This window comes from Siphateles boraxobius, unplaced genomic scaffold (genome assembly GCF_051911475.1).
Source record: "Siphateles boraxobius isolate OS27281-9 unplaced genomic scaffold, OSU_SipBor_1 12, whole genome shotgun sequence".
Lineage (NCBI taxonomy): Eukaryota > Metazoa > Chordata > Actinopteri > Cypriniformes > Leuciscidae > Siphateles > Siphateles boraxobius.
The window spans coordinates 35,608,990-35,622,862 of record NW_027508722.1 but is presented as its reverse complement, the minus strand read 5'-3'; the positions used below and the strand labels follow the sequence as shown (position 1 = coordinate 35,622,862).

The 13,873-nt window shown below is 36.5% G+C and overlaps 1 protein-coding gene across 2 annotated transcripts in view; it reads left to right on the top strand.

Annotated features, from left to right (window-relative positions):
* The first annotated feature begins 2,687 nt into the window (after positions 1-2,687).
* Positions 2,688-13,873, top strand: part of ankfn1b (ankyrin repeat and fibronectin type III domain containing 1b) — a 108,866-nt gene continuing 97,680 nt past the window's right edge. The window contains exons 1-2 of one of the 2 annotated variants that reach the window (XM_077219254.1): positions 2,688-2,920; positions 6,044-6,108. In XM_077219254.1, the coding sequence (XP_077075369.1) occupies positions 6,059-6,108 (50 nt within the window). In that variant the 5' untranslated portion in view covers positions 2,688-2,920; positions 6,044-6,058. Of the gene's footprint in view, positions 2,921-4,418; positions 4,554-6,043; positions 6,109-13,873 lie in introns of those variants that run through there. The other variant, XM_077219253.1, reaches the window with a different exon arrangement.

The following is a 13,873-nucleotide window of genomic DNA, read 5'->3' as shown; positions in this document are numbered from 1 at the left end:
AACGCACAGGGTTATTCCTACAGGGGGCGCTCGGCGGCCCAGAAACCTGAAATCCCACGACGTTTTGGTTTTTTACTTATTAAACATATTTGTTTGATTAAAACTGTGTATTTTAAAATCTACCAATTAAAAAAAGTATCATATCATATCTGCAGTCTATAAAACTGTTATTTTCAATCCTCATCCAACTACTGTGTTGGGTCCATCCTGATAAGCGCAAAGAAAAGTAACAGTTATCACGTGACAACGCCTTCTACTTAATCAGCGTCTGGACAATATGTTACACAAAAACGTCAGTTAGATATTTGAATTGTCGTTAAATGTGATGTTAACAAACAGGATAATTAATATAAAGTACTTGAATATTTAGAGACAGCTTCTGCGCCTCAGCGTGACCATTTTTCTACAGCCATTCATTCGATTTCTATGAGAGGAACTTCCGGATGCGGTTAAATTAAGTCGGTTTCCTCAACAACAACAAAAAAAAAATGCCAAAAGCGAAACTGAGCATGTAGTAAATTACAAAAGATTATAAGAAATAGCTATATATATCCTCATAAATGTGATGTGACAGCGTAAGTACTGTCCATTCTGAGGAAACATTTACTGTGAAACTCTTAAGGACAGCTCTATATAATTACCGATGATTAATAAATTCCATACCATGTAGATATTTCAGCACTATTGTTTTTATAGTGAATAGCGACATCTAGCGGAAGAACGACAGTACTGTTGGACAGCAACATCCGAATAATGTATCAGACGTTCCAAGTGCCCCAGTTAGTGGTTAAAAGTGGAAGTTATAAGAAAATTATTTTCTTTAATATTTGTGGTTTTAAGCTGTTCTTTGAACTAGCATTGAGTTATGTATACAATAAATATAAGCTATGGTGTATTTGCACGTGGAAAGAATGAAAAAACCAACAACATAATGAATTTAAATATATAGTTTATAGAGAGGAATTTTTTTTAAATGTCTTTGGCCTAAATGAGTATTATTATATTATAATTATATACTTTATCTCAACAATTATCAGAGAGAGAATAAATAATAGAGTCATTGAATAATAACAGAATTCAGATCCATTATGATCGCTCTGTTAGCAGGACTTTGTACTAATCCAGATTTTGGCGGCGTGGGAAAAAAAGAAAATCCTACAAACTTCATTCCCAGTTTCAGAAACAGTTTCAGTAGCGTTTCTCATGTAGTCGTTATTTACAGTCTGTTCTTATAGCAGCATGTGAACTGATTTAATCCGGGTAATTCCATCATTTCAACCGGTGCATTTGAGTTTGTGGAATATCACATTACCAGGAAATATTACATATCCCATTTCTCTATTGTGGGTTTGTCCCCCCACACTTATTAATTTAGAAATTTTATTTTATTAAAAATGTTAAATGTTAAAATTAAGAAAAGTCGACTTTGCACCTTGTTGCACGTAAAACAACATTTAATGGTTGTAAAAGGTTAGCGAAATCCCCAAATCAGTGTTGAAATGTTGATTCACCCATGAATAAATGTTGAAATGCTGGCTGGGTCATATTATCAATTATAATGTGTGCATTTTGTATTTTTATAACAAATAATCACTGTCCCTACTACTGCTGCCATTACCAGCATGCCAAATTTGAAATAATATGTACAAAATAAAATAAAAATGTATAGCCTATTTCTGATTAAATATTTATGTAGGCCTATGTAAAAAAAATATTTATTTACTCATTTATTTTCTTATTAGGTTTTATTCCAGGACAAATAGGCTACCTTATTTTTCAAGAATTAATCTAGTCAAAAGTGCACAAAATTTAATAATTAGCCATACTGGCCATATATCAAAAGGACCTGTCATCAAATGATAATAATTAAAATCACTCCCTATTTTGGACCACCGTGTTCTCTCTTTAGCCTACCAACCGAAACTCAAATTAAAATGAGCAAGACAGGACAAAAAGAAAAATATAATTTTACTCTCGGGAGCAACGAGGCCCTACATGAACGAGACACACGTGTTTGAAATTTTTAAAACCCATAGAAATAGAATAACCGACTAGAACGAAAGTTAACATGATTTAAAGCACATCGTGGGCGGGGCTTAATGGACAGGGATTTGCGCGATTGGTCAGGTACGATCGGTCTAATAAATAATAATTATCTCTGTGCATTTTCTATTTAATTCGAGTCTATTCAACTTATTATGTTATTATCCAGGCCGCCTATTTTTGTTGATATAATAACACATACATTCTTGTTTCTACAGAATATATTTAATATAGTATACTAATGCAGAAAATAACGACAATTTAAAATTAATACACAAGAAAAGTCAATTTAAGACACTTACCTTCTTTTTATCATGAAACAAAACAATAATTGTAATATCAAAATGTATACGAAGAAGCAAGTCGACAGCGTTGTCACGTGGTACCTGATACTTTTCTAAGCGCAGGTCAGATTTTTAAAAATTACTTCATAGAAATTACAGCAGCAGATATTTATTGATATGTTACATATGAATATTTGGAATTATAACATTTAAACGATTATACTTTGCAGTGTACAAATCTCCAAATAAGGCAAAAATCGTTTCGAAATACTGAGGTGAATATCGAAGCTCGGCTTAATGAGCGGCCGCGCGCCCCCTGGAGGAAGAGCAGTTTGTGGCTTAAAGGAAACGGTTATTATTAGACACATTTGATGCCCAAAATGTACTAGCGTCAGTAGACCGTTCACTGTTTAGAGATACAAGCAACAAGTGTGTGGACAGTATGATCTCAGTGGGACCGATGCTTTAAGTTTTCATCGATGGAGTCATATCAGATGGACATCAGACGTGAAACACTGGAGGAGTTAAAAACTTTCGCACTTTGACTGAGGCGTTTGGAGTTTGAGAAACTCAGCGACCTCTTTGTGTTGAAGGTAAGCGTGTCTTTATCCGACATCCATTTAACTGACTGTGTTTGTAGTCACCAGTAGTTAGATTTTTGCTACCAAATCTGAAGCTGGTTTAGTATATATATTCGCTTTTGTTTTTGAGAGATTTTCGTTTTGCGCGCTCATGTTCAGCGGTTGTCATGGCGATCAGATGTCGCTTTGCGTTTACAAACGATCACAGTTTTACAGACACACACCAACACAAATTCAGTTATTTTGTGAAGAAACCCGTTTTTAAGGTTTTTATGTATTATTTGATAATTCTGAAGGGTTTTGTGTTTTTATGGCAGTAAGCATGTTTTTGTTTGTGTCACTGCATGTCTCTCTCTCTCTCTCTCTCTCTCTCTCTCTCTCTCTCTCTCTCTCTCTCTCTCTCTCTCTCTCTTTCTCTCTCTGTGTGTATGTATGTATGTGTGCGTGTTTTTATATATACATTATATATATATATATATATATATATTCCTATTTGTAATGTTTGTGAAAGAAGTCTCTTATGCTCATCAAGTTCTTAAAACTTAAAATGTGCCTTTTCATAAAAGGCCAAAAATATGTTTTTAAGCAACTTAATGGCCTCTCTGTTATGTCATTTCATATTTCACAAATTTCTTGTCACATTACATCATTATAATGGCTTCCTGTATTTTTATGACATCACACACTGAACATGATGTGGCGGATAAAAGTTTTTCTTATTATGATTAATATTTTTTTAAACAGAATTCCTCTTTTGCTTATTTATTTTTTTAAACAACAACAATAATAAAAGTTCCAAGTAACATTTTTTCAAGACAGGTTTTTATTCAAAATCCTCATACAGTTTATACCACCTATTTTGATTGTGAAGACAATACATTTCAAAATTACTTTTAGTTTAGAAATTGAAAACATGTTCATGATGTTTTTCCCTTGCCAGTGTTCAACATTTTCAACTTCTTTATAGTTTTTAGGTCAAATAACATGATCAAATAAAGAAAATATGTTTTTTTTTTCAAGCCATTGTCTGTCTGGATGAATTGAATAACATAATAGATTTGGACAACACAATGTCACTTCAGTGACCTGCATGTAAACAAGCAAAAGTTCATAGAAGTCAAAAATCATACAAGTGTATAATGTTCTCATAGCCAACTAAATGTGTGTGTGTGTGTTTGGTTCAGTGGAATCGCAGGTTGAGAGTGTGAGGAAGTCAGATGGTAAGGTGTGTCCTGCATACTGCAGGGTCAGGAAAAGGATGCTTACACACACACACACACACACACACACACACACACACACACACACACACACACACACACACACACACACACACACACACACACACTCACTATTATGTGCCCATAGTGACTAAAGGAAAGGGCTGCTATTGTTGCTTGTGTGTGTGTGTGTGTGTGTTTGTGAGTGGGAGACGTTGGATTGAGATGCATTTGTCCAGTTCCACAGGAAATGAGCTGATATGAAGTGTGTCATTTCCTCCATTCATAACCGTACAGTTCGTGAATCATTAGCCCTACATGGATCGTGAAGTTGACCCTTTTATTTCTCGCTGATGTTCAGAGAAGTGAGTCACTGGCAAGGAAAGTGAGCGTTGAGGGAGGCAGTGATGATGATGAGCTGTCAGGTGGGTGACTCACTTTGGCATTACATTATCCTGTAAATATCAGCAGAAGATTAACACGGGTGATCGTTTGAATGAGAGATTTGTAAAGTATGATGATGAAATTTCAGTCACACTAAGAGGATCTGTTCATGTCGAACTGCGACTCTGTTTGAACTTGTAGAGACGCTGGAATACGAATGTTTTCTGCTTCCTTAGGGCTTACATTAGACACACACACACACACAATGATGCAACATCCAGGATGTAAGGATGAAGGAAATCATGCATGATAATACAAATCTGTTTCCTGTAGTAAAGGTTCATGGATTTAAATTAATCTTCTTCCCCAGATGACACTGTCCATTCTGTCAGTGTTTTGTGTTGAGCGACAGTAGTGGCCAAAAGGGATGTCCGGCCAATGAAAATGTACATCTTAACCCTTTATTCAAATATTATTAGTAAAATGTGTTTAAGATATTGTAAGCATATTCTCCAGTTGGTTGTTTTATTTGTAATAACTCAAAGAACATGGCAAACTGTGCCGACATAATTTCTGGCCTTGAGGATGTCATAAAAAGAAATTAACAACAGAGAACCAATGAATATTAATAACTCATTGTGTTGTAGGTAATTATGCTTTTTTCCTGTGAGAGTTTTGGTTTTTCCATGCTTTTTTTTTTTTTTGCATAGTAAAATAAAACCTGTAGCTGTTGCCTATTTTGGCCAAATAACTTTGTCAGAAAAATACCTAAACCAAATTTAGTGTTTTGTTAAAAATTATTAGGAAAAGATTAATCGTGATTAATCGCATCCAAAAGTTTGTGTTTACATAATATATGTGTGTGCACTGTGTATAATTATTTTGTGTATATATAAATACACACACATGCATGTATACATTTAAGAAAAAAATTATATTTACATATAAGGAATTTATATTTATATATAATATAAATTATAAATAAATATATACAGTACATACTTGCAAATATTTCTTAAATATATACATGCATGTGTGTGTATTTATATATATACAAAATAATTATACACAGTTCACACACACATAATATGTAAACACAAACTTTTATTTTGGATGCGATTAATCGCGATTAATCTTTTCCCAGCCCTAAAAATTATAAAACATTTTCGTCATATTTGGATGTTTTAATCGAACATAAAGCAAAACTAAAACTAATACTGTATATGCTTTTCATATCAGTTCCATATAAATAAATGCACTGCAGTGCATTGCTATAAAATGTGACACAATATATACGCTGTCTGGAACAGCATGTCCAATGTAAAATGTAACAGTTTAGTTCACTTTTTTCCCCTATTCAATATAAACAAAAGTCTTCCTGTTTATCAGTAGAATTGTTTTGTTCAGGTTTGAAAACCAATTGTCTGCGAACAACATTTAAAGGTGAAGTGGAACAGCTCTAGTGACGTTCGCTTCCTCTTTCCCCTGCGTGGACATGAACAAGCGGTCTCTTTGTGTCTCTTTCTCTCAGGATGGCTCTGGCGTGATGTTTGCAGGCTGTTATGCTGATGTATTCAGTACGGACACACTGATGGAGTAAGTCTTCACGTTTTGCATTTCATTAACACTCACATCAATATTCATCATGTTTAAAAGCCCTAAGGACTGCCCTTGATGTACTATGCTTTTAGAGAAGCGTTCAGACGCCTATAAATCAGCCAATATTTGGCCATGTTAACAATATCAGCATTGGCTGATTGAAACAAATGTTGGTATCAGCCAAAATGTACCCTGCATCCATAAAAACTGAATTTACACTGGCTACTTTTTCTCCAGTGTTCTCTAGTTTATGTAAATATTCAGACCCTTTACTGACGTGCCAAATTAAGCTCAAATTGATTGACGCAATAATGATGAGGAGTGGTGATAATAATTCTGTTTAACAGGAAGTGCTAATGTCATTTTTACTGAAATGCACTTCCTTAGGACGTCATCTTAAAGTCATTTTAAAGCCCATTTCAAGCCCATCTTCTGGCGTCACACTGTGAGGCAGTGTTTTGTGAGTTGAAGCTAGTTAAGGGTAAAAATAGTGTCTTTGGCTCCTCCTACCACTCATTCATCATTGTCTCTCCCACTGCGGCCCATATGTAGATTTATTGAAGGTGGGTGTGGCCAAAAGGTGGAGCCTTATTTAAACCTTTAAGTACAATTGAATCATGAGGAACAAGTTTATTTTAGAAAAGCAGGTGAAATAATACAGAGTTGTCAGACATCCTCATTTGACGTAGTTTTATGCATACTGTGTCACAGCGAAATACGCATTTTTCGGACACAGGGGAGATGTGCCTTGGGCGTACTGCTTTATTAAAACACACTGACGTCTCATCTGTGCTGGTTTTGGTTCTGTTAGTGCGTATGTGAGCTGTCCTCAGAGACAGATAGACATGACAAACCACCTTCAGCATCAATAATCAGTGATTTGATTCAAAATCACCCTTGTCGTTTGCTCGCCCGGTGCGTGCGAGAGAGAGAGCAGAAGACACTAGAGGGCAATGTTTCGTCTTCACAGGGCTCCAGACTAACATCTGAGAGCTGAGTTCTGGGGGGTGGGTTTTTTTTTAATCATAAAGGTAATTTACTCTTAAAATTACTATTGTTTCGCATTAATAAGTGCAGAAACTAATAATATTACAGCCTAGTTTCACAGACACAGATTAGGCCTTAGTTCAAGTAGGGCATTTAAGTAGTTTTAATAAACTTGCCTTAGAAAAAAAAAAAACATTACTGGTGTGCACCTTGAGACAAAACAATGGCACTGACATATTTTTAAATATCTTTGTGCAAGTTGCTTTCAGTTAAAACTGCTCAAAATTGCATTTTAGTCCGGGAGTCTTGGCTTAAGTCTTGTCTGTGAAACCAGGGGGGTAAATGTTTTTATTTGTAAATTTGTATACATTTGTAAATTGGGGTCATGACATGAGAAACCAAATTTGCCTTGATCTTTTGGTATATAAGAGGTCTTTGTACCATTAAAGCTTCCTGCAAGTTTCATAGCTTAAGACGTCCTCCCCATTATAAACGAACAATTTATTTAACCAAGCTCTAAATGCAGCTCGTTGTGGATCCATGGTGTGAAGTGACGTCACGGTATGAAGTGACGTACCCGTCATATGACCGCCTCAAGCGCAAGACGACTACACCTCATTTCGCATCATCACATCGTTGTCGCGCCCACAGGTGTTCAGTCGACGTGCCACGAGTGGGTCTGTTGCTCAGTTTACAAGAAGATTGCGATGCCACGTAGATGTGCCGTTCCTGGCTGTAGACAAACATGTTTGAATACGCTGACGAAAGATCCAGAGACGTCAGGGAAAAATGGATGCAGTTTATTTTTTGCGGACTTCCCAGTCACGGTAGTGTTCATTTAAGCGTGTGTTCCCTACATTTCAAGGATGACTGTTTTGAGAACAAGTATGATGCTGGCTTTGCCAGAAAACTTTTGCTTAAAGCCCACTGTTATGATTGGCTAACGTCAGTGCTTATGCATAAAGAGTAGTTTTAAGATGAAATACATTACTTACAGTTTGCGGCGTCGTTGTTGGGCCAAGAATAGTCGGCACGGTCTGATCTTTAACGCTGAACTCTTAAAGTAACACCAGGTAACTTTTGCTCTCGGGGTCCCCCTACAGTTGGGAAACAGTATTGTCCTCTACTACTGTCGTAAACTCTGTCATCGTGCATTTGACAACCATGATAGCCCTGAACACTGTAGGAGGAGGTTACATGCAGGTGTTCTGCTTGCGTCGCGTGTGAAAAGTCTTCATCCCAGGTACAGTGGCATATATTTCAGCATGTCATATAAATATAATTTCATGGGTTTTATTTTTTTTCTAACGACAAATGATCGCGATGATCACGTTTACAAGCCAGTGTAATTATAGTACCCTAGTTGGTTACTGTTTTACTGAATCTATATGATACTTCAATGCAATGTTTGAGTGGTAAATAATAACCATATATCGTCAATATTATAATATCAAGCTACCATAAATAAATCTGCAAATTTTACAAATCGATTTGGATTATAGCTTGAGGCAAGACAAATAATCATTACCTGATTCATGAAGATAAACGGAGGATAAGAGCTTTCCTAACATAGTCAGGCAGACAAAAAAACACCCCAGACTACGGGGTGTCATTGGTTGTTGCGTTAAATGTTACCCAGATACAATAGTGCTATTTTCTGATTGGCTAACAACACCAGACGAACAACACCAGAGGAGACGCGCTTGAATTCATGCCTGTTCCACAGTGAGAGCGGCGCGGCCAGAGTTTTGGACGCTGCGGCATATTAAATATATTACAAATAGTTTTTCAGGGTGAGAAATACAATGTGTGGCGGGAGAGCGTGACAAAAGACCGAAATGAGTGACAATGCGTGACACTTGACAGCCCTGCGATTTTAAGGAAGTGGGGGTGGTGGTGGAAGTGACGTATATGCCGTAAAGCAGTCGAGTTTTGTAGTTCTCTTTGTTCACCGGTTACTACCCGAAACCCGAAGTTTAAAAGTACGATTAAAAACGCTACAGACCCCGTCAGGCTATGGCAGACGTGTCATTCAACCTATTGTAATTCGATGTACCATTACAAGAGACTTGGAAATATATTATGAAGTTTGAAAGTTACCTGGTGTTTCTTTAAAGGGGAAACACCCCCAAAACTGACTGTTTGAATCAGAGGATGAGAAACAGGGTGGGAAAAGGTCATAAATCACAAAATTTTAAAAGATTTTTGTCCAAAAAACTATAGTAATACTATAAATGCACCTAAGGGAACATAATAAAACAAAAAACAAAAACCATGTCATGACCCCTTTAATATTTAGAACTTTGAAGTGCTGAAAAAAGTGTGAATCACTTGAAAGTCCTTGAAAAGTGCTTTAATTTCTTTCTCAAAAGGTTGTACCAGCCGTGAAATGAATAGTGTAAAAACATATAGACTATTTCTGCCACAACAATACCATGGTTACAGTTAGCGGTGCTATCCATCGTAAATGTTGGTGATTTGTGAACTGAAAAGCCTTTTATAACTTGTTTGTTCATGGCACAATGTTTCTCCTGGTTTCGGCTTTGTTTTGCATTGTTCGGGTCCATTTTAAAAGAAAAAAATATTAGGGATATCTTTTTAGTACAATAAACTATTTGTTTTTTTATGTGCCAAGGTTTAAAATGTAAGGTTTTATCTTAAGTATAGGCCTATTTTCTAGTTTACACTACCGTTCAAAAGGTTGGGGTTGGTATGATTTTTAAAATGTTTCTGAAAGAAGTCTCTTCTAATCACCAAGGCTGCATTTATTTGATAAAAAATACAGTAAAAACAGTTATATTGTGAAATATTATTACAATTCAAAAATAAGTGTTTTCTATTGCAATATATTGATAAATGTGATATATTTCCCGTGATCAATGATGAATTGTAACAATACCATGGATACAATTAGCGTTGCTAGTTGCTACATTAATTCCGTTGTGAATGTTGTTGATTTGTGGACTGAACAGCCTTCTATAATTTATGTAAACACATTTTTATGATATAAGGTTTAGAATTCAAAAAATAGTAGTGAAAGTTACCTACACATTCACCACATCTCTTATTGATTGGATAAACATATAGACCAAACAGTGTCAGTGTTACTATGTCGTTTCCCGTACAACAACGTAACTCGTTGCTGAACTACCAAAGCACGATGCATACGTTGAAGAAATCAACTAGCTAGTCACAACGGTTTCCCAAAACCGTACTGTCACAGAGTTGTCATTCAACCATGTTGGTTAATGATGTCACGCAGGTTTTGGATTAATAACTTCTTTTAATAAATCCGTTTGAGATCGAATTAATGCTAGATTTTTTGATTTAAATTACAGACAGGTAGCCTAGAAATCTAGACGCACCCTAGTGGCAGCAAAAATTATTTTGCAGCCAGTGTGGTCTAGCAACTCTCCGTTGACTTTCGAGCGAGAAAAACCAAAAACTGGTCAGGCCAATCAGATCGTGGATAGAGTCGGCTAAGACAACCATTTATCCCGCCCCTCGGATTGAGACATGACAATGGAGAGTTTCCAGACCTAACATCTTGATGTGGGTCTGGTATGCCAGACTAACAGACATGGCTTCTGAGGACTAATTCTCCTTTTTAGGGGCCAAGCACCAAAGGTGCGGAGGCACCTATTGTAATCGTTGGCGTTCTTCTTCTTCCTATTCTTCCGCTCTTGGAGTCTATGGCAGCCCATAGAACCGATTGCGGGAAAGTTGTTTTGGTTTGACATTCTGATAGAGGACAGTCCCAACATTAAATACACCAATTTTGGTGTTTCTAAGTCATTCCCTCTAGCGCCACCACCTGTCCAAAGTTTCACTTTTATTTTGCTAATAACTTCTGAACCGTAAGGCCAATCAACAAAATTCTTTTTTCCTCTGATTCCTGAGCTCATGACGATTCGATTGCATAAAAATATGGCCGCCATCTTGAATTTTCTCAAAAAGCTACTTTTTCGAACTCGTCCTAGACGGTTTGTCCGATTTGCAGGAAAATTGAACCCGATCATCTTCAGGCAGTGCTGACAAAAAGTTATTAAAATCAAATTGATTCATCAAATCGTTTTTGATGAACGCTCAAACAAATTTTACGTAGCGCTTGCAAAAACAGTCGTAATGCTGTATCTTCGCAACGCTTTAGCGTATTAAGACCAAACTTGGTACATGTCATCACGAGCATGACCTGAGGCTACATGCTGCGTTTCGGCGCAGCGCCACCTACTGGTCCGGAGATCCAGAAAATGGCTATTTTTGCTTACAAATTCTGAACGGTTTGTCCAAAAATCATAAAAGTGGTCTCGTTAGATTCAGGGCGTCACGACGAGTCGAGTGATATCCACTTTTCCCAGATCGGCCATTTTGGCTGTCGGCCATTTTGAATTATGTGCTAAAATGCTGTATTTTCTGAACGCATGAACGAATTGTTACAAAACTCGGTATGGGTCATCAGTACGATGCCCTGAAGAAGCCTGAGAAGTTTCGAAACAGCGCCACCTAGTGGTAAATTGAATTTTTCAAATGCTTATAACTCTGTCTATGGTTGACTTATTTTCACGGGAGTCATCTCGTTAGGTTTCTGAATCCTTGTCGAGTCCACAGATACCAAACATGCTAGGTTTTGCCTTACGGTTTGTGTAGCGTTGTGATTTAGCGCTTAAAAAACATTTGCCGATATCTTCGAAACCGTTAGTCCGATCGAGACGAAACCACCATCAGAAGTTTGAAACCATAGCTTGTTAACCATATGCAGTTGCCCAAATGCCAAAATATTGATAGTAAGGGGTATTAAAATTCAATCAAAGTCACGCGTCAGTCATTTTTTTACGTGTTTTTTCATATAAATGTCTATAACTCCGAAGCAAATTGAGATATTTTCACCAAATTTGTCACACACATGTATAGGCTCAATCTGAGGACAAATGAAAAAAATTGTGGGATTTTGCCTCTTGGTTCACTATAATAGAACAAAACATAAAATTCCCATTGACTTCAATACAATTTTGTGATGTAAAATGCTATACTTAACAAATGCATTGCTGTAACATTGTGAAACTCAGAATTTGCCACCAGCACCATCCCCTGAAGGTACTCAAAAGATTTTGAGACAGCGCCACCTGTTGGTCAAAATGTAAAATTTAATTTCCAAAAATGCTAATAACTTTTGAATAAATATGCCTATTGTACTGACACTGGTGTTAATAGATTCCTTGGGTCATGCTGAGAACATAGATGCCAAGTTTGACGTATTTGGACGAACTTCCTGTCCGCCATCTTGATTTTCATTAAATGCCTACTTTTTCAAACTCCTCCATGGCCGTTTGTCCGATTTTCACCAAATTTGAATCGTATCATCTCCAGACCGTGCTGAATAAAATTTATGGATTTCGTGTTGATAGACGAAACCGTTTTTGTATACCATAGCATCAAATTTGAGGCATGCTGCCAAAATGACTATTCAGACTTCATCTCTGCAATACCTTCACATTTTGACACTAAACTTTGTATGTGTCATTGTATGGAAGTAAAATAATGTCAAATGTTTTTGAAATAAAAAGCCTGTTGAATTGCACTACTTGGAAAAAAATAGGCATTGCATTAACCATGTTTGCATTTTAATGCATTGTATTTTTAGGGTTTGCATTTTTTGGGCTGAAATTCAACATGGTTGAATATTTAAGCTGTGAATATTTCAATTAAAAACATTTCAAACACATTTTCATTATTAAAAATTCAATAATGCATATTCACCCTTCATATTTCATTTCCAAAATATTCTAACTGTTTAAAAATACAACCTATAATATTCAACACAACAGGCAATTTTCGGTCCATTTTATTTCGCTTTGCAAATTCGCTTCTACAAATTCAGTTGTTCAAATTCGACAGTAAATTCAACATTGACGTCCAGGAACTGCAGGAAAAGCAGTAGATTGCCGAGCATACTCTCCATCTGATGTTAGTCGACCTCACCAGCAGGGGGTGCAAAAGCGCTTGTTGTTGACGAAGACCAGCTAAATTAGAGCAAGTCATTCATTCATAAAACTCATTTACAGCAATGTAAGTTTATTTGTGATTATTATGACGGCTGTTTTTGTTAAATTCGGTGCCTTCACGGTTACTTTTCCTGTGCAGCCTACATGCATATTTCTCTACCGTGAACGAGATCATAATGTTATTCCCCGATCCGGATATACAGATCCAATGTTACTTTTTGAGGTTGACATATATTTCTCTTGGTTGTTTAGTTGCCTTAACTTTATATTGTGGCGATGTGCTGCATGCAGGCTATTCCCCCTCAATACTTCAGGATTCTCCTGCTGGACCTGTATAACGCTTAACGTAGCTTAATGGACTAGTGATGTAAAAGTCCAAACTCACAGGCAAGCAGATGGACTCAGAATAACGCGCACAGCTGAGCGTTTCCCAGTGATAGACTGGCATAAAGATGGCTTGATGTTGGACATTCGCACATTTAGGGACCGTCTCTAAAGTTACATACGACTTTGGTATACACGTTTCTAACTTAAATAGCATTTGAATAGAACGACTTACAGTCATAAAACCAACTGTAAAGTGTTCATGTAGTGTCAGGCATAATGTGCACCCTTTGGATTTTTGATATTTATTCAAATAAATTTAAGTTTGCTATTGAAGTTAGAAACGTACATGCCAATGTTGTATGCAAATTTAGAGACGGTCCCTAAATGTCCGAATGTCCAATGTCAAGCAAATTTTACATTTAGTCATTTAGCAGACGGTTTTATCC